General features: G+C 53.3%; 1 protein-coding gene across 1 annotated transcript in view; it reads right to left on the bottom strand.

Moving 5' to 3' along the window:
- Nucleotides 1-21,216, bottom strand: part of FAM83F (family with sequence similarity 83 member F) — a 33,336-nt gene that overhangs the window by 2,127 nt on the left and 9,993 nt on the right. The window contains exons 2-4 of the mRNA XM_020876996.2: nt 7,288-7,455; nt 6,655-6,776; nt 5,147-5,838 (exon numbers count right to left, since the gene is read on the bottom strand). Of these exons, the coding sequence (XP_020732655.2) occupies nt 5,147-5,838; nt 6,655-6,776; nt 7,288-7,455 (982 nt within the window). The remainder of the gene's footprint in view (nt 1-5,146; nt 5,839-6,654; nt 6,777-7,287; nt 7,456-21,216) is intronic.

Genomic DNA, 21,216 nt, shown 5'->3' with positions numbered 1-21,216 from the left:
ATCCTTGGGGCAGCACTGCTGGGACGGGGTGTCCTCTGCCCGACGTGACAGTGGGGACAGTGGGGCCAGCAGCCCCCAGAGCTGGCAGCCTATGCCAGTGCCTGGCCTGCATGGTGGTGCAGACCCCAGGCTTAGGGGGCACAGGGAACCTTTCATCAGGAGGATAGAAGGGGGAGTGAGACACAGCTCTTCTCTTCCCAGGCCCCTTCCATGCGCTTCCACTGCCTTTACATCCCAGGCGGAGGCCAGCTGGGTTCCTACCCTCTGACCAGCATCCCGTTGCCTCGAGGAGCCCTCCTGGGGCACTGACTGCCTCTGTCCTCTTTCTTCCGGTTCCTCTCCACACTGCCAGGGCCAGAGTCATCTCGCGGCACTCGCACCACCTTCCTGTATCACCTCAGCTGTGAATTTCACAGAGGTGGCGTCGGCCTCTTCTTCTGGGCCGCTAGCAAGAATGACGTTGAAAAGGTCCGAGTAGAGCCCTTCCCCTGTCCGGCCGGGTAGGACTCCGGCCTTGGGACTCTCTGAGTGTCCAGATGAACCTCCCTGGAGGCCATCTGAGAGCAGGTGGAGCACTGAGCAGGAGGAAGGGGAGCCGGACGACCGTGCCCACTGGCCATGGCTCCAAGGGGCCCAGAGCTGGGTGGTCCTCCAGTCTCCATCCTCCTGGGGTGCTGAGGCTGACTCTAGGGCCCTCCGTGTCACAGAGCCCCCTCACTTTGTCCACTGCTGCACCAGGAACTGAGGACAATGTCTGGCACAGAGCAGACAGTGCACAGATAAACATTTGCTGAAAACAATGAACAATCAGGCAAGCTACATACAGGTTCATGCCAATACTAACAGCAAGAGCAACCACAGTGGCATCAACGGATGGGGACCAAGTCACATACGTGCCCTCACCCATGCAGAAGGTGACGGAAGCCCTGGCCGGGCCCAGAAGAAACCAGCAGGGCAGGAGATTCTGACAGCTGCCAACGAGACCAAGGACACCTGCTTCTTTGCTTCCCAGTGGGAGGATCCTCAATCAGCTCCCCTCATCTGTGCCACATGACCGAGGAGGTCCTGGCTGGCAATGGTGCTCAGGTTTATGGAATTAAAGCGCAGTCTGAGAACATCAGCTGAGGCTTGACCTCAGGTTCGTTGTGGTTTAGTCGCTAAGTCGTATCTGACTCTTTGTGACGCCATAGACTGCAGCCCGCCACGTTCCTCTGTCCATGGCATTCTTCAGGCAAGAATACTGGAGTGGGTTGCCATTTCCTTCTCCAGGGGATCTTTCCAACTCAGGGATTGAACTTGCGTCTCCTGCCTTGGCAGGCAGATTCTTTACCTCTGAGCCACAGGGGAAGCCCTCCTGAGCTCAGGTCTGACACTAAGTGTTAAAACTGCATCTTGACCAGAACAGCTGTTGAGGAGGCTCACCCTGGAACTGCAGGCCTGAGCCCTGAAGGAGCTCTGAACCATGGCAGCATTTCCTGGGCCTTCTGTCCCACACAGGGGACCAGACTGCCACCCGGAAAGTGACACGGGGAAATCTGAAATCTGGGAGCCCAGCGAGCACAGCCCTAGGAGCCAGACCACCAGCCAGGGTGGCCCATTCACCACCATGAATCGGGGACCTGGGAGAGCTCTGGAAAGGCTCCTGTGGCTGCAGTCATGGCAGAGAACTCTGGGAATAAAATCCTGGGCTCTGGACTTCCCTGGTGGCCCACAGGTTAGTTAAAACTCTGTGCTTCCAGTGCAGGGGTTGTGGATTTGATCCCTGGTGGGGGAAACTGGGATCCCACATGCTGTGCAGTGCAACAACCAAAAATAATACTAAATTTAAAAGCCTGGGCTCAGGGGCTCTTGGAAGAGGGTGACCCAGAGGCACTCTCCTCTTCCTCTGCACCCGTGGGCACTTGGGGGAGAGTCAGCCATGTGTCCAGGCCTCTGGCCCTTCCAAACAGCCCTTAAAGACGGAGGGAAGATGCCCACCCTAACCTTCTGGAGACCACGTGACACTCTGTGTAAGGCCCTGGGAGGCAGGAGACCTGCCGCCCTTTTCTCCTCTGTGACTGAGGACACCGGGCCTCGCCTCTCTGCACCTCTGGGGTCTCATCTGTAAAACAGCGCCATCAGGCAGGGGGCCATGCGAGGGCGTTTAGCACCGTGTCCACCCAGCACACTCCAGGAAGTGTGTGGGTGGAAGGAAGCCTGTGCCTTCCTTCCCCCACTTACCCTGCTGTACAAAAGTGCTGACTGTGTCCCAGGGACCTCTCCAGGGGGACGAAGGGTGGAGGCGCTTCAGGACACCCCCTGGAGCCTCCTCCCCCGACCCGGCAGCCCCCAAGGGCAGAGCCTTGTCACCGGATCTGCTGCTCCAAGGGCCCCTGTGTGGGACAACACTTGGGCGCTTGTTTAAAATGCAGATTTCTGAGCCCAGCCCCGTGGGACCGACTCCTCTCTTTTCACCAGGCTCTCCAGTGACTGCGGTCCCCTGAGGTGGGGTCTCTGCCCCCGAATCCGGAGCTCCTGGATGGGTGCAGGTGGCCGGCTCAGGGAAGATGCTGACCGGCAGCTAGCACAGGGGCAAGGAGAAAAGCCGCAAGGAAAGGCGCCCGGCTTCCACCAGCAGAGGGAGCTGTGGGCCTTCAAACCACCTGGCTGCCCTCAGCCGGCCTGCCAAACCCGAAGGAAGGGATTTCAGAAGGCTCTCCCGGGGGCCTGCACTTGGGTGTGCAAAACTCTGCATGCTGTTTGACAACTGTATACTTCTTATCAAGCAGTTTTACAGGTTGTCAGCTCTCAGCCTTCCTATTTTTCTCTTTCACCCACTCTGTCATCGTCCCGGGCTCTTTCCCTTGACAAGAGGGTAACAGAAAGGATGGAGTCAGAATTGGAGCTCAAAAAGGGGCCTCTGGACCACCCGCCTCCGCAACCCCACAAGCTCAATCCCTCTCTCCTCTTTTCAACCAGGAAACAGCCCTAGGGAGGTGAAAGGATGTGTGCCGGCTTTGGGGAGCCAGGTACTAAGAGCCGAGATCCGTCTGATAGCTGTTTTGATGCTGCTCTCAGTGTTCACTGGAGGAGAGTGGTCCTTTCCTTGGAGGGGCCCTCAGGGAGCAGCTAACATGATTTCCTCCTTGATGGTGGTTCCATGCATGCTAGGATTGCTAGTTCCAACCTCAGGGACTCCTGTCTGTCGGTAACCTGACCCTCATGTGAAGTCCTGCTAATAAGCTTTTGCTGCCTGACAGGAGGCAGTAAGCCAGTCAAACATTGGGAGGCTGGAGGCCACCCAAAGGGCCTTTGGGGAGAGGAGTCTGTGCTTCCTGCCCTGCCTTCCAGAGGAAAGGCCTCATGAGGGGCTTGAATTCCAGGTCCTCAGGGCGGGCTGCCTGTCCAGGTGTGCGGACACTGTGCTGGATGAGACACGGTCTGCGTGTCTCCTAAGGGACAAAGCAGGACTACTGTGATCTCGCCAGACATCCCTGGTACGGGCCGCTGCACTCTCGCCCTTCTCTGTCTATCTCTGGTTCTCGCTCTCTGGGTTTCAGGCACCCAGGGATGGAGCAGGTACAGGGCACCGTACCCGGCTGCTTGGCTGGCTACTGGCACCCCGTGAAAACACTCAAGAGAGCAGCAGCATCAGTGACCGTCCAAGTCATCCAAGCAGGGGCACCCGATGCTGAGACTCACTAAAGCAAACAGGAAGGGAGAAGATGATGGCCTTTTGTTTCTATGGAGACAGCACCTTGGGGTGAGGAACTAAAGGAAGAGAAAGCTTCTATCTCACCTCCAGTCAGGACGTGGCAAACGGTCCCTTTTGTGGTTGGGCCCACCCCTCCCCTTCCCTTCCCTGCCAGGTGTTCACCATGGCAACCCTTCTTCCAAACAAGAGGTGCAGAGCCGCGGCAGCAGCATCTGGTGTCGGGGGAGCCGGGGAGCCCCGGGGGGATGGGACAGGCCCAGCTCCCCCTCCCTGGCAGGACATGGGCCCTGGCCTGGCTTTGTGTCCTGGCCCCTCTACCACTTCCTGTGCCCCGGGACCACGTCATTCACCTCTCTGAGCTTCCATCTGCCACCTCCGGGGCTGTCGTGAAAGCCAAGTGAGTGAGGCCGCAGCACACAGAGGTGCTCAATAAATGCTTCCTGGCCGAATGTAGCTCTAGCTCTGGCACTGCTGTTGTACCCAAATTCTCGGACACTCCAGGCCTGTCCTAATTCTAAGAGGCATGGACTTAGTGCGTCAGGCTCTGGAGCAGAGCTGGGGCGTCAGTGGAGGGGAAGACCTGCACTCCAGCCAGTGTCAGGTCAAAGCCGGGGCCTGAAGGGTACCCAGGAATCCTGAAACGCAAGGCCCTGCCATCACCTGCCTGACTAGCCAGGGAGCCTGGTCTCACGGCTGCAAAGCCCCACAGCCAAGGAGGGAGACACCCCAACATGGAAACCCCTTCAATCCCAGAGATGCTGACATGAGAAAAGGTGCCGGCAGCAGTCCTGGCTGTCCCCCCCAGCCAGAAAAGGCCACTCTGGAGGCCGTTCCAGAGAAAGATAAAGGCCAGGACCTCTAGGGCATCCCAGAGAGATCCCCACCCACCCCCACATCCCAGAAAGATACTACCAGCAGGAACAATCTCTCCCAGAAGTAAGCAGCATGGCAAATACCACGTATCAAATGAACAAAGGAAGGAGCCACATCCAACTTTTGCAAAAGAAATGAGGAAAAGTGGGTCAGGGCATTGGTGGGGTGTGTCTGACCAGGACAACACCTGATCCGGCAAGGAACGAGAAGCTGAGGAGGAGCTCTAGGTTCAGAGGCGATTTACAGGGGAGATGCTTCCCCGGTACTAGTAACAAGAGCTCCCCGATGACTGCCGTGCCCAGCACCGTCCTGAGCACTTCATGTCCTCGGAACAGCTGGGCTGGGCAGGATCACTCTCCCCCGCCTTTGGAGAAGGGGAACCTGGAGCTCTGAGCTGCAGTGCTGGCCCCAGGCCACACACGGGCAGAGGCCAGAGCGGGATGGGGACACGGGAATGGTGGGGCCGAGAGCTCTATGCTCTCCTGCCCGGAGGCTGCCTGTCCGCAGACTCCGCAGCTATTAGAGCAGGGCCAGAGGCCTGGGGAGCCCTGGGCCTGGGAATGGTGGCGGACGACTCACCTGAGATGTCGGCACTGGAGCCCTCGTTGGGCCTCTTCCCCGACATAAACTCCGCTTCAGCCAAGGCCTTGGGGGAGAGGGCGCTGGCCGTGCCGTTGGGCGCCGCGGGCCTCTTGGACCGTCGGCTGAAGATCCTGCTGCTGAAGCGCCTGCCCTCCTTGGCCAGGGTGGCCTCCCCGTTGGCGGCTTCTCCCTTGCTGTGTCGGGCAAGGGCCTCTCGGGGTCTGGACTTCAGGTCCGTGTGCGGGTGGGAGACCCCCCGGCCGTCCCTCCGACTCAGTTCTCCCAGGGGCACTGGCTCCACGGGGGGCAGCACCTGCTCCAGGGTGGCCAGGTCGTGCAGGAAGCTCTCCAGGAGCCGGGCCGACTCGCCCTTGCTGCCCTCCTCCTGCCCCTCGGCGCGCCTGCTGGCCTCTTGCTGCTGCCGGGCGGCCCAGCGCATCATCTCCCCGGGTGGGGGGCGGCTGCCCGCCACCAGGGCGTACTTGGGGTTGATCAGCTTGCGCGCCACGGTGGAGGAGTAGTGGAGGCCAGGCCTGCCAGCGCCTCCTGCCAGGCCCAGCTGCTGGTACAAGTTCACCTCCTCAGAGATGGCGTACAGCTCCCGGAACTCCACATCGAAGGGCTCCACGTGCTGCCCCGTCAGGAGGAGGAGGAGGTTCCTGTCCACGTGGGAGGAACTCCAGGTGAAGCTAGGAACACGGGGGCAGAAAAGCAAGACACGTGGTGCCCAGGGCTGCAGCCTCGCCCTGCCAGCCGCTGCCTGGCTAGCCCATCTCAACACCCCTGCCGCCCGGCCCAACCCGATCCACCAGGGAGGCCGGATGCCTTGCTGCCTTTGTGCCAGCTGTTTTCCTTCCACAGACCCAAATCCTCCCTTGGGTCCGGGTCTTGGCCTCATGTGCAGTAAAGCAGGCAGTGGGTGCAGGGCGAGGGTGAGAGAAGTCAGGCCTGGATCCAAACCTGCTTTCTGCCCTGCCTGCCTTGTAAAACGTGAGGCGTGTGGTCAGAGCCGTTGTGCGGCTAAAGTCCAACAACGTCGTGTACAGAAGGTTTCTCAGTTCTTGGCACAAACATACATTTAAAAGTAGAATCTGCAGCTGCCACTACTGTTACTAGCATTTCATTTCTTATTAGTTCTTCTCTGAATTTTTAGAGCACATGGCATCTGCAAATCACCGTACTTTAAGAGGGCTGATGCCATTTATTAATTGTTCCATCTGCTGGGGTCTCTTCCAGCCTCAAAATGCAGCCTGTTGTTGTGGACCGTGGAAGGCAGGCAGTGCTGAATGCTCAACAGAAGTTGACCATCTTTCTCGAATAGTCCATCAGCCAGAGGGTTTGAGGGAAGGGGTTGGCTGGGGGGGCTATTCTTTGCCATCAGAATAGACAGTGGCTCTTAGACTTACGACACTTAGGACCGTGGAGGCTCCAGTCTAGCATCCTTCTGAACGTGAACATTTCTGACCAAGAACAAAGACCGCCCCCCGCCCCCGGGCCCAACTCACCTGAAGGATCCAGTGGCTACTTTGTCCCCATCTACCATGAGGAACTTTGATGACAGGGTCCCCTTGATCTTCCCCATGGGCATGTAGAAGCCCACACCTGTCACAGAGCGGACACGGATATTCTGTTGGGAAGAGGAGAAGGGCACTGTCACTCAGGCTGGGGCCTAGAAGCTCTGTGCCGAGTATCTTTTTGGGCAAAGGATGAACCCTCTTGTCTACGGGGTCCTGCCTGCTGGCTCTTGTCTGCACTTGACTCTGCTTCCTATGGCCCGAGGAGGTCAGCAAATCTTGCTTTGGGCACGGACGGGCCCAGGGCAGCCCTGGTCTGCTCTCAAAGCTCCTCGGCAGAGAAACACAGCCCTACCTTCAACCCTGACCGTGACTGCGGGCTGAGCACCCAAGACTGGGCCAGAGCCTGCCCCCTCAGCTTCAGCAGTCTTGGGATAAAATGTTAAGCTGGGTGTGCAGTTTAGGGTTATCAGTTCACGAGGCAAGGTTTAAGACAGAAGGAAGGGGGTTGGCAGTGCTGCTCACCTGGATCCCTGAACTGGGGAGCAGGCCGAGGAAGGGGCAGAGGGGGTTTCCATCCCACTTCCTTCCCACCCCCCACCCTGCCCCAGGGGTACAACTTACCCGAACACGGAAGTCAGGGAGTTCCAGGCCCTGACACATCTCCAGGAAGTAGCTCACGCCCGCCTCGTCCAGGATGATGTACACTGGGACCCGGCGCTTGGAGGCGGCATCCACAATGTCTTGGAAGATCTCGCCATCGGTGAAGAGGTCCATAACCACAGCAATGACCTGGACAGGAAGGGGTACTGGTAAGGCACGTGGTGACTGCACCTCTAGAGAGTCACGCCGTGGCCTGTGGAGGACCAGCGGGGCTGGGGTAATTGGTGCCCAAGAGTCAGAAATGCCATCTGCACCCCCCGTGCCCTCTGAGCACAACTGAGCAGGAGATGGGTGCTCTGCTCTGGGAAGTGAAGATGGTGCAGAAGGTGCTGGCCATGCATCCTTGACAAATCCCCAGTGCCTACCCTGGGGATTTCCCAGCAGCTCTTCAGAAGCCGTATCAGGGGAGATCTAGGAGGCTGAGGAGAGCTGGTCCTGGTGTCCTTGGGAAATAAGCAGGCTCAAGAGGCTGCAGTCACGGAGAGGCGAAGGACGGACCAGCTCCACAAGCTGCAGGTCTGCTCAGACACGACTTTCTCTGCAGACACGAGCGCTTTGGTGTCCCAGCAGCTGCGCAAAGCCCTGCGCTTCCCTGAGCACAGATGCGAGCAGAGCTCCAGTTGGCTCAGGCTCCCTTGGCCTCCAGGGGTCCAGCCATCCTGCTCCATCCTCAAAACAAGGTCCCTGCCTCTGCTGGCTGTTTAGTCACTAAATCGTGTCTGACTCTTGTGATCCCATGGACTGGAGCCTACCAGGCTCCTCTGTCTGTGGGATTCTCCAGGCAAGAATACTGGAGTGGGTTGCCAGTTCCTATGCCAGGGGATCTTCCCGACCCAGGGACCAATCCCAGGTCTCCTGCATTGCAGGCCGATTCTTTACCATCTGAGCCATGATTTCCAGAAGCCAGTCTTGATTAGTCATCCTGGGAAGGAAGGCCTTCTGCAGCCCGAGGCAGCTTTGCCTTTCTTACCTCAGCTGCCTCACTTTCCTACACAAACAAACCTTGTTCCAGGACTTCCCTGGCAGCCCAGTGGATAAGACTCTGTGCTTCCACTGCAGGGGGCACTGGTTTGATCCCTGGTCAGGGAATTAAGATCTTGCATGTCATGTGGTCAAACAAACAAAAAACCCTTCTTCCACTCCAGAGGCAGGGTTTTCTTGCTGGCCCCAAGCTGTCCGTGATGCAGAGGAAAGGGCATGCTTTGGGGTCAGAGAGATCTGATTATAACCATTTTCCATTCCTGTAACCTTAGGCAAGTCCCTTAACCTTGATGAGCCTCTGTTTCCTCATCTGCCAAGTGTGGATACTCTGTACCTGGTACATTTGGCATCAGGATTAGCAATGACATCTGTAAGCATCAAACACAATGCCTCAATAAATGGTAACCACTGTGTGATCAAAGGAGGCTGCTCATGGTTGTAACTGAATGCCCAAACTCTGAAGTTGGGCAGACCAGGCCTGGTACACCAACGCCACTGCTGACTCATCAGTGCCCAGCTTCCTTGGCAGCAAAATGGAGCTAATAGTAGCACCTGTCTCAAAGGGCTGTTGAGAAGGCTTAGAGAAGTAAACTGTGAAAGCATTTAGCAAAGTGCCTGGCACATGTTAAACTCAGTAAGTGCATCCTCCGCCACCGTGACCTTCATGTGTGCTCTGCCATTATCTTTCCCTCTAAAGACCACCCCCAACACCATTTATGCAATGTTACAGAAGGCTCTGCTTAGCGCCTACATTTACTGTTTTTTTAACAGTATAATTGCTTTGGGTTTCCTTGGTGGTTCAGACAGTAAAGAATCTGTCTGCTAATGTAGGAGACCGGGTTCAATCCCTGGGTCAAGAAGATCCCCAGGAGCGGGGCATGGCAACCCACTCTAGTATTCTTGCCTGGAGAATTCTACGGACAGAGGAGCCTGGCGGGCTACAGTCCATGGATTTGCAGAGTCAGACACGACTGAGCAACTCACACACACACACACATTGCTTTACAGAGTTGTGGTGGTTTTTGCCGTACAACAACGTGAATCAGCTACATACATCTCTGGAGCCTTCCTCCCATCCCTGTAGGTCCTCACAGAGCACTGAACTGGGCTCCCTGTGCTAGACAGCAGCTTCCTGTTAGCTATCTATTTTACACACGGCAGTGTATATATGTCAACACTCTCAATTCGTCCCACCCTCTCCTTCCCCACTGTGTCCACAAGCGCTCTACATTTAATACTCAATCATTCACAGAAGTAACATTTGCTGAGCCCCACTGGCAGAGGGAGGACCTAAAGACAAATCAGCCGTAGTCCCTAACTTCCAGGGGTTAATCCAGTAGGAGTCATAAGACATCCACCCAGAATAATACGACATAAGGGAACACAAGATAAATGCCTTACGAGATGCACAAATGACACATGGCGTGAATTCAGAGGAGGAGTGGGAGGAAGAGGAGGGACTTAGGGAGGGGGGAGTTGAAGCACTACTTTCAGTCAGGGGAGACCAGAAAGGTTTCACCAAGGAAGCAGACAACTGAAGAATGGCAGCCTTGGGCACCATGAGAAATGGGCAGAGAATGAAACCAAGCGGGGAAGCGGGAAGGGCTGCCATGCCTGGGTAAGGAGGTTGTGCAGTGCACCCCGGGCTGAAGGGGTGAGTGGGAGCTGAGCCTGCTGAGGAAGAGAGGCGCCTTCTAATCTGCACACGGGTGCCAGCTGGGCTACCCAGGGCCTAGGAGGCGAACGCTCCAGGCAAAGGACACAGCACAAGCAAAGGCACTGAAGACAGGCGTGACTGGCAAAAACAGGAGATACAAGCAAAATCTGAATGAGAAAAGAGAAACAGCCATAGACATGTTAGGGCTTCCCTGGTGCTTCTGATGGTGAAGAGTCTGCCTGCAGCACAGAAGACCTCGGTTCGGTCCCTGGGTGGGGAAGATCCCCTGGAGAAGGAAATGGCAACCCACTCCAGTATTCTTGCCTGGAGAATCCCCATGGACCCAGGAGCCTGGCGGGCTACAGTCTGTGGGGTCGCAAAGAGTTGGACAAGACTGAGCGACTAACACTTTCACTTTCACAGATATATTCACTTTTTAATAAATTCTTACTATTCAAGAAAGGGTAAAAATGGTAAAAAAGAATAGGACCATAAACACATTGATGAATTTGAAAATGATGTGGTTAAGTCATAAAAGTGAACTAAACATATCAACTATATTTCAAGTTTTTAAAAAGCATAATCAAGTAAGGTTTATTCTAAAAATGTAAGGATTATTCAACATCAGAAATATATTAGTTTATAATATTTACAGTGTAAAAGAGGGAAAATCATATATTACCTTAAGTTTTTAAAAAAGTATCTGATAACACTATTTATGATTAAAATTCTCAAAAAACTAGGAATATAAAGAAACTTCCTTATCATGATAAAGGCTAGCTACTAAAAAACCCTCTTGAAACATACTTAAACTTGCATTCCCTTTAAATCCTAAGCAAGTTGAGAATATTCACCTATCACTACTACTGTGAACAGCTGTTGTACTGTAAGTCCTGAACAATGTGATATGCCGAGAAAAAGAAATGAGCTGGAAGCACTAAAAGAGACAAAACTATCAGTATTTAGAGATGACATTTTTATTAAAAATCCAGTAGGATGCAGAGAAAAACGTTTAGAAGTACTAGGAGAATTTGGCAAAATTTCCAGATGCAAGGAAAACAAAAAGCAATGGAATTATTCTAATATAGCAATGATCAATTTTTCTTAAAAAAAAAAGGAAAATAAGATCCATTCAAAATGATAATTTAAGCAGGTAATATTTAGGAATTAATACCTCTATGGAGAAACTTAGAAAATTCTATTAAAGGACAGTTAAAATTATTTGAGTAAATAAGATAAATCATGTTCATGGATAATAAGATTCAATCTTTTAAAAATCCAGTCCTCCTATTAATAAGATCTAATACAATTCCAATGAACAGTCAGTAAATTTTTGTTTGAGGTGCTCAGATATTTCAAAGATGTGAGGAAGAATGAAGATCCACAATAGCTAAGTCAATTTTGAAAAAGAAAAGCTAAAAGGGCACACTTGTCCTACTAGATAATAAGACATACTGTAGCGTCAAGGTAATAAGAACTGTGGTACTGAGATAGGAAAGAACTGACAAATAGACCATGGAACAGAATGGAGAGACCAGAAATATATACGGACCTACACACACGCATAAACTTTAAGTCTGGTAGAGGTAGAATCACAACTCAGTGGAGAAAGGATGCTACGTGCTATTGGGACAATCGTCATACTAAACAGAGAAAAACAAAATGGATCCCTGTCTCATACAATGCACAAAGGTGGATTTCAGGTAGGCTGTACCACCTAAATGTGGAAGACAAAGCTAATAAAGGAATTCATGAAATGTAGGAAAACATCTTCCTGACATAGGTAAGAAAGGATTTCTTAGGATTCCAAAAGCATGAATCATAAGACAAATAAAAATTTTAAAAATGCCTTTAGCAAATTAGGGATTTTCTCTTCAAAGAAAGATGTCAATAGACAAAGGGAATTGGAGGTGACAGAAGATACCTGCAATGTCTACAACCAAAAGAAATTAATAACATACAAGAGATTCCTGCACATCAGCAAGAAAAAGACAGAAGATTAATTAGAAAAATGGGCAAAGGCTATGAATAGGCAGTTCCTTGAGGAGAAGATACCTGAATGGCTAATAAGTATATAAAGAGAAGCAGACCTCATAAGTAATCAGAAAGATTCAAATTAAAGCCAAGAGATAGTAATAAGAGTAAATGCAACTTTTAAAAATTTTATCAGTTCAGTTGCTCAGTTGCTCAGACTCTTTGCAACCCCATGGACTGCAGCATGCCAGGCTTCCCTGTCCATCGCCAACTCCTGGAGCTTGCTCAAACTCATGTCCATCGAGTTGGTGATGAATAAAATAAATTAAAAAAGCAAAGAGATAAGAGAGATACCACTTTACAACATGAACTAAAAACCAGAATGCTGGACAGTTCTAAATGTTGGTGTGAGAAAAGGGGACCCTCATTCACTGTGGGGGCGATGGAACACTAGTATAGCTGTTCCTTAGGGCAACAGGCAGAGACCTTCATGGATTTAAGATTGTGCGCACCTAGAAGACTAAATATTAAAAAAAAAAAAAAAAACTAAGATCATGGCATCTGGCCCCATTACTGCATGGCAAATAGAAAGGGAAAAGGTGAAAGTAGTGACAGATTTCCTCGTCTTGGGCTCCAAAATCATTGCAGACAGTGACTGTAGCCATGAAATTAGAAGATGATTGCTTCTTGGCAGGAAAGCGATGACAAACCTAGACAGTGTGTTGAAAAGCAGAGACATTACTCTGCTGACAAGGGTCTGTATAAGTCAAGGCTATGGTCTTCCCAGTGGTCATATATGGTTGTGAGAGCTAGACTGTAAAGAAGGCAGAACACCAAAAAATGGATGCCTTCGAACTGTGGTGCTGGAGAAGACTCCTGAAAGTCCCATGGACAGCAAGGAGATCAAACCAGTCAATCTTAAGGGAGCAACCCTGAATACTCACTGGAAGGACTGATGCTGAAGCTCCAGTATTTTGGTCATCTGGTGCGAACAGCCAACTCATTGGAAAAATCCCTGATGCTGGGAAGGATTGAGGGCAAAAGGAGAAGAGGGCATCAGAGGATGAGATGGCTGGATGGCATCACTGATGCAATGAACATGAACTTGGGCAAACTCTGGGAGATGGTGAGGGACAGGGAGGCCTGGCAAGCTGCAGTCCACGGGGCCACAGAGAGTCAGACACGACTGGACAAACAACAGCACACCTAGAAGCCAGCAGTACACTCTTGGCTATGTACTCAGGGGAACCTCTTGGATCTTTGTCCAGGTCTATCAGGGGCAAGAACAAAGACATTCACTATAGTTTTCTTTGGGATAGCAGAGAGTTGGCAACAACTTAGATGTGCATCTCTAGAAGAATGGGTGAATGTGAGGGATGCTCAGGACAGAGTCCTCTACGGCAGACAGAAGCAATGGACGAGTTACATGTGGAGAACTTGGAGAGTTCTTCTAAAATGGATGTGTGTGTGTGCATGCTCAGTTGTGTCTGACTCTTCGGCACTTCACGGACTATAGCCCGCTAGGCTCCTCTGTCCATGGGATTTCCCAGGCAAGAAGACTGGGATGGGTTGCCATTTCCTACTCCAGGGGATCTTCCCCACCCAGATGCATCTCCTGTATCTCCCACACTGGCAGACAGCTTCTTTACCACTAAGCCACCTGGGAAACCCTTAAAATGGATAGTTGGATTTAAAATGTTAGAGCATGTGATCTATAGCCCAGTACCATTAATGTAAATCAAAGTACACTACATAAGATAACTCTACATGTTTTTCAAGGATATACACTGAATAGAGGGGAGAGGCTGCCTATGGCAGGAGAAAGGGATGGGAGGGAAGCAGAGAGGAAATTCAGAGGGGCTTTCCCTGGATTGATGACGGCAGTGGACCATGAACTGAGGTTCACAATTGGGTCTGCTCCTGAGAGCCCAAACAAACGAACAAAAAGAAATTGGTCTGAAACAGTTCAGGGTAGGTGTGGGGCAAGGACAGCAGGGAGCCTGGCATGCTGCAGTCCATGGGGCCACGGAGTTGGACATGGCTTAGCGACCAAACCACAGCAAGGATGATGGGGTGGGGCTGGATGGTGGTGGGTTTGGGTTTTAACAGGCCGCTTCAGGCTTCATTCCAGCAGAACACAGCTCCCAGCATCTAGTAGGCTCAGGATATCTTATCTTCCACGTGCTGCCTGAGGTCAGAGTCCACCGTTTGCTCATTTCCAGACTCTCTGCGGTGTCCAGCTCAAGGCAGACTCTCAATATGTTGCCAGGGAGGGCTTAACTGGCTCAGGAAAGCACATCAAGATTCACTTGTATTCTTGTTTTGTAATTGAAAGCGCAGGGAGCCAGCTCACCCTCGCCCCGACCTGAAGGAGGAGGTGTGGGGAGAGCATGGCAAACCAGAGGGAGAGATGTGTCCCAGCGGGGTGGGGGTGGGGGCGCCCTGCTTTGGGGAGGCTTGGTCTGCGGTGCCCTGGTGAGAGCCAGCCATCTGTGTCACTACCAATTAAGCAGTGAAATATCTGTAGTGGGAAAAAAAATCAATTGCTCGCTGACTCCTGCAATCTCGTTGTGGAGGAGAGGTGATAATTACCCTCCGCTTTGGTCTCAGAGGCCTGGCTTGACATTCCGATCCACGGGCGGCATAAGGCCCACGAAAACTAGCTCCCTACTCTCGCCCGGTGTTTAATGTGCCACGTGATCCTCTGGGCCAAACCTGACTTCAAGGCTCCCGGTATAAATGGAAAATCGGGTTTTAAAAGAGGGACGTGGATTTCGTCAAGAGGGAAGTCATTCCTTCTTCCCGGCGGGCTCCCAGCCTTCTTTACCTGGTTACCCACTGATGCGCGGCACCTGGGGGGAGAGGTTAATTTGAGGCAGCAGGAGTTTCTAGAAGCTGTCGCAGGCCCCGGCAAAGAGGCTCTGATGCTGTAATACTTCTTATCGGGTACTTGGTTAGCTAACTGTCTCCTCCTTTGATATCTGGCCTCAGTGGTGGGGCGGGGAAGCAGGGTGCATTAGGGAGCCTCAGAATTCCCCTCCATCTGTCATTTACCTTTAATTAAACTGCCAGCTTTTCCGATTCTCTTCCTGGACTCCTTAATTACCATTAGATTAACAAAATGAATGGAAAGGACTCCATCTGCCCTGTGCACTCCACACGGCTCTGCTCAAGACCGCGGGAACTGGCGCCCCTGGGTGTGTTGGGATGACCTGGTCTGAACGCCCACCACACTGCTGGTCCCCGTGCTACACAGCAATGCTCTCTGGCCTGCCCCGGAGGCACTTCCAAAGTCAACATCCTCTCAGTCACCCTGGCCAGAAGCCCGAGTCTACTGGCCTCCTCTCTCCCCCTCCCTGTGACCAAATCTGATCGCCACCAAGTCCAACAGGGCCTGCCTCATCCGTGCACTTTCTCTGGGTCAGCTCCTTTCTGCTCTCACTGCACGGCTGACCTCGCTTGGCACCCCCTCGTTTTAACGTTTATTTTTATTTATTCGGCTGTGCCGGGTCTTAGTTGCATCCTGTGGGACCTTAGCTGCCCAGCCAGGGATCGAACCTTCTGCTCTGGGAGCATGGAGTCTTAGCCACTGGACCACAGGGAAGTAGTCTCCCCTCTCACTTCTTAGTGAACTTCTAGGATAGTTTCCTAATTAGTCTTGCCTTTTCCATCGCTGTGCTCCAACTCTTTCTCCATACCAGTGACACTCCCTCTCCCCCCAAGCAACAGACTGATGAAGTGGTGGGTCCCACAGTCAAACTCCTTAACTTGGTATTGAAGGACCTCATGATGGTCCCTTCCTCCTCTCCAGCTTCACCCTGGACCGTCTCGCGTCTGCCCCCTGCTTTCAGCCATGCAGGATGACCTGCAGTTACCCTGACACAGGGTTTCTCTACAGTGGCACTTCCGGGCACAGTAGAGAGGCAGGGCATGCTATCCTGTGCACTGCAGAATGTTTAGTAGCAAGCCAGTAGCATCACCCAAAATGGTGACAACCAAAAATGTCTATAGATACAGATAAATGTCTCCTAAGGACAAAATTGCATCACCCTCTCTACCCCGCTTTGAGAACCACTACACATAACACGTAGTTTCCAGTTCTCCTGTTCCTTCCCCTCCCATACTCCTGTGAAACATCTATGCATCTTTCAAGACCCAGGCAAGAATTTCCTGAACACTCCCCACTCCCTGCTTCCTGCCCACACTGTGTCCTGGGCAAATAACGGAGGTCCTTGACATTTTATTGTAACGTCTGCTCAATGGCTCTGTTCTTTACTGGGCTGTGGGCTCCTGGATGGTAGGGGCCATCTGATTTATCTCGAAATCTCCACCCTCAGGGGACATCTCAATAGTCAGTTCTCCATGACTGTGGAATGAATGTCTAAATGGAGGGTGTTTCATGTCTACTGTTTTATTTGTGGGGTGTGGACCTAGCTTTGTGGTTATCTCTTTAATTTCATTAATGACTATAGATATTGCGGTGGAGAGGAAAAAAAAAAAAAAGAATGCTGAGCAGGATTCTTGGTTAGATCATCTTGCTGGAAGGCAGAGTTGGAGTTCTTCCTCAAGGGCACAGAGAAGGGAAAAGAAATGGGTGCCTTCTGGGACTGCTGCCTGAACGCCGGTCCCAGGTCTGGCCTGCCTCCACTCCACCTACCCAAGGTCTTGACGGAGCAGCCAGCCGGTGAGTGGGGACAATACTCAAACAAGGGGTAAAAGTCCACACCAAGGATATCTGGGGGCACAGCTGCCCCCAGCACGTACAGCCAGCACCTCTGTGCAGATTACGAAAGGGTACCTGTCCTCCCTGTGGTGGAAGCAAGCTGATAAACCGAGCATGGGCTACCAGTCAGCCCCGTAAAGCCGCTGAGACCCAGAGTAGCACACAGGCTGTGTCTCTGCCCGTGGCCCCTGCACTGAAGGACATTCCAGACATGCAGAACCTCAGAGCTAGGAGGAAACAGAACAGAGCCCAGCCCCGAGGTTAAGTTTCCCCGCTGTGTCTTTGGCAGAGGTGGGACGAAAGCCCAGGCTTCTGACCCCAGTCCAGTGCTGTCACCCCCAGATGATGCGGTCAGGGCAGGCTCTGGGTACATCTGCTCTGGCTAGGACCTGAGGTCACCCCTGATCATACAAAACCAGGGTGCACACACAGAGCCAGACAATACCACCCTCTCCTTCACTGGTTTCTCCAGGCCTGCTGACGTGGAGCCCAGGCACTGGGGTGGGTGTGGCTGCCACCACTGTGACATATATCCGCCCATCTCACTGAGCTCCATGGAGGGGGAAAAGCAAGAGGCCACAGGTCAAGCATGCTCCTTGCAGGGATGTACTGGTGATGGTCACTTTTTCCTGGGGAGGAAGGGAGGGAGCCCACCGAGGCACAGGGGCAGTCCCAGTCCCCATGGGCCCACTGATGACCCTTATGAGCCTGGGGCCCAACTTTTACCTCCCATGTCTGCCTTGCCTGCCTCCCAGGGCTGTTGGGAGGTTCCGATGAGATCATGCCTATAAAATTCCATGAAAAAGCTATATGGTTATGAGGAGCAATCACCAAACGGGGTTGCTGTTGTCCAGTCATTCGGTCATGTCCAACTCTGCTACCCCATGGACTGCAGCACACCAGGCTTCCCCGTCCTTCACCATCTCCTGGAGTTTGCTCTGACTCATATCCATTGAGTCGGTGACATCAACCAACCATCTCAACTTCTGTCACCCCCTTCTCCTCCTGCCCTCAATCTTTCCCAGCATCAGGGCCTTTTCCAATGAATGGGGCCAGCTGCCCACACCTCCAGTCCGAAGGAGCGTTGGGGTAGGAAGGGCAGCAGGTGGGCAGACTGGTCAGCTGCTGCCTCCTAGGAGGGCCATCTGTCTGGCAGTCCAAGGGAGTCAGTTCTGGGTGGACCACCCAGCATTCGGCTCAGACAGCCCAGCTGTGTGGAGCACCTTCTCTGATCTGCCCAGGGAGCCATCAATGTCTCCAGAGCACTGGCTGTCACACTGGAGCATGTAAAGAGCATCAACCCTTTGTGGGGCTGGGTGAGGTACACCTGCTGGGTGCTCAGATTCCAGGGCCCCATCCTCAAGAGCATCGGACTCGGCAGGCCCATAAAAGTACATTTTGACAGCACCCCTCCACCCCCACCCCGCCCACCTCAGGTGATCTGAATGCAGGTGGAGGATGGATCACACTTGGAAGTAACGGCAGGTGCGCGGGAGAGAATCTATTTTTTGGAAGCAGAAGATCTCACTGGTTGTGTGATCTTGAGTGAATCACTTAATCTAAGCCTCAGTTTCCTCATTTTAAAATGGGGAGGTGGTCACTTCACAGGGTCGCTCCGAGTTTTAAATGAGAACGCAGCAGTGCGAGGAGCACAGAACCTGGCCTGTCGTGAGCTGAGGGTCCACGCCGGCAGACCTTTCTCTCCTCTGAAGGAACTCAGAACAAAGGGGCCTCACTTCGGAGGTGGCCGGGTCAGCACAGGGGTGCATGCTCCCAAGGAGCCAGGCGTGCAGAGCTGCCCACCGGCCCCGGACATCACAGCAGAGATGTTTTCCTCTGCTTGATACCATGTCCAGCAGACCCAGCCCGGGGTGGTGATGAAAGTCCAGGCAATGCTACACTTCCAGGAGAGTCAGAACCTGAACTGATGCAGGGGAAGGGCAGCTCAATCAAGGGATGAGTGAGTCTGTACAATGCATGATCCTTTAAGCGATGCTGGGAGACTGCGCTCGCTCACCAAGCAGGAAACACACTGCTAGGAAAACTATGGCCCAGAGAGTTCCCTGGGGGGCGTCCAGTGGTTAGGACTCCGAGCATTCACTGCCGAGGGTCCGAGGTTCAATTCCTGTTTGGGGAACTAAGATCCTGCAAGCCATGTGGCATGACAAAAAAAACCCCCAAAATCCCTGCTGTCCCAGTGGAGAGCACCTCCAGGTGGGGCTCGGGACCCAACTGGCCGCTGCTGAGTGCACGGCAGACACTGAGTGCAGTGCATGGAGGCTGCAACAGGCCCCGTCCAATTTCTGCCTTAGTGGGATGCGAACAACTGGGCGAGAAAGCTTTACCTTAAGCATTCTGGATGTGCTCCCTGGGGTGAGAGAGAATAGGAGAGCTCGGGAGAGGAGGTCCACACGGCCACCCAGGGGACACCCACAGACACCTTGCATCCTCCACCCCTGGACTCTAGATTCATTTCTTGAAATCCAGGAGCAACCTGGAGCAAGTGGAGGAAGCGCAGACTAGAGTCAGGGGTCCCACAGAGGTAGTGAGTTGGTGGGCGTTGCTTGTCCCCTGGGAACTCTGCCTGTAAAGCGAGGCTGCCTCACGGTTCTTGTGAGGCTGGGCGCGAGCTGGGGGCTCAGCGTCAGCTCCATGGAAGAACGAGCTCCCACAGGCCTTCCACTCTTGGCAGGTGGAGCCAATAACCCAACCCAAACTATGCTGCTTCCCCGCCCAAACCCTCGGCCTGACGTCGGCCTCGCCAAAGGCCCTCCGTGTGCTTCTGGCCCACTCGCTTCCTCGATGATAAGCTCCTCTGCCTTCTCCAGGCACACCCGCTGGCTCCAGCCCTGGCGCCTTCACTCACACTGTCACCTGCCTTCTCCCTGAGGGAACAGGAGTACCCGTCCCGTGTCGAGGCCCTTGTCTCCCTCTCCCCGGGCCGTCCCCGGCTCCCAGGGCAGTGCGTGCCTCTCCCAGGAGGCCTGTCTGCTCAGGCCTGGGTCTGTCTGAGCGCACGGCGGGGGACAGAGACCTGACGGGCTGTGCTACACGGGAAGCACGGGTCTAAACAGAGTACCTCCGCAGTAGGGAGCATCCCTCGGGGGGCCTGACGAAGCAGACTGGACCAGAGCCCTGGCCCACCTAGAGGGCAAAGCCAAGACCTCTGTGGTGGTGTTGTCGGCCTGGAGGCCTGGTGTCTGGGCTTTGTCCTCTGAGGATTCCTAGCTGTCTGTGGCCATGTTACCTTGTTTCAGGCTCACTAATTAGGCATCATTAAACACCAGGCTCCCTCCTGCACTGCCGGCCGCTGGAGCCCAACTCTGCCAGCCAGGCCCCTTCCTCTCGAAGACTCCCCGACCTCTGGGCCAGTTCTGTTCCCGACTGCTGTGAGCCACTGGGGCTCACTCCCCGTCCATCTGAGCCTTACGAGGTGCTCTTGACACTCATTCCCCAAACGAGGTGGATGAAGGGGTGATGGAAAGGAGACTTGGGCCGGGTCTCTGGAGACAGAGAAACAGACTGTGCCTGTGTGAGCAAGGTCAGCGAATTCAGCTGCGAAACGGCATATGTGATCCACCAGGGAGTACGCAGAGCAATTCGTTTTAAGATCCTAGGCCAGCTTTTCACTGCCCCACGGCACGCTTCTGGGATAACTTTCCCTGCACTAAGTTGGTGTTAATTAGTGAAAATTATCTAATGCAAGCTCATTTAACATTAGCTTAAAGCTAAACATAATTAGGAAGATAAATCAGCTGCTAAAAAAAAAAAAAATCCAAGGAAGATACACAGATGATTTTTAGGATCAGCTGCTGGTTTGGGTTACTGGCCTGGAGCTCTGAGCATCACACAATATGCGGGGAAGGCAGGACTCCAAGAAGTACCTTCGAGCTATTTCTTGATTGATCCATCAGGGCAAGACAACTGGAGTTGGCAGTTTTCCCGGGAGGTTCTGCGAGGTGATCAAGATAACCTGGTGGCCACTGCCAGGTAGTGAAGCTACCTGGGAGGGCTTCCCTAGAGAGGCAAGTGGAGGGTTCGGGGAGCAGGGGAAGGCAGTCAGGAGGAGCTGGGCGATGGGAACAGTGTGAACCTGTGCACTCCCAGGCCTCTGGTCTTGCATACCTTGCCCTCTGCCCACCTGCCCTTCCATACTGGCTGCTGCAGCTCGCAATTCCCAAGAGTTCTCTGTGCTCCCAGAGCTCAGTGAGACTCAGGCTCATCTCAGTTCCCATTAGGCTTCGCTATTTACCCACTGCCGTGAGACAAGGGAGAGGCAGGTTCAACCCCTGGGTTGGGAAGATGCCCTGGAGGAGGAAATGGCAACCCACTCCAGTATTCTTGCCTGGAAAATCCCACGGACAGAGGAGCCTGGGGAACTACAATCAAAGGGGTCGCAGAGTCGGACATGACTGAGTGACTGAGCATGTGTGACTTTATGCTCAGTGGCTCAGCTGTGTCCGACTCTCTGCAACCCCAGGGACTAGTCCCACAGGCTCCTCTGTCCGTGGGATTTTCCAGGCAAGAATACTGGAGTGGGTTGCCATTTCCTACT

The sequence above is a fragment of the Odocoileus virginianus genome, chromosome 23 (assembly GCF_023699985.2).
Source record: "Odocoileus virginianus isolate 20LAN1187 ecotype Illinois chromosome 23, Ovbor_1.2, whole genome shotgun sequence".
Classification (NCBI taxonomy): domain Eukaryota; kingdom Metazoa; phylum Chordata; class Mammalia; order Artiodactyla; family Cervidae; genus Odocoileus; species Odocoileus virginianus.
Note: the sequence above shows the minus strand (reverse complement) of the source record. Positions and strands in the feature narration are given on the sequence as shown.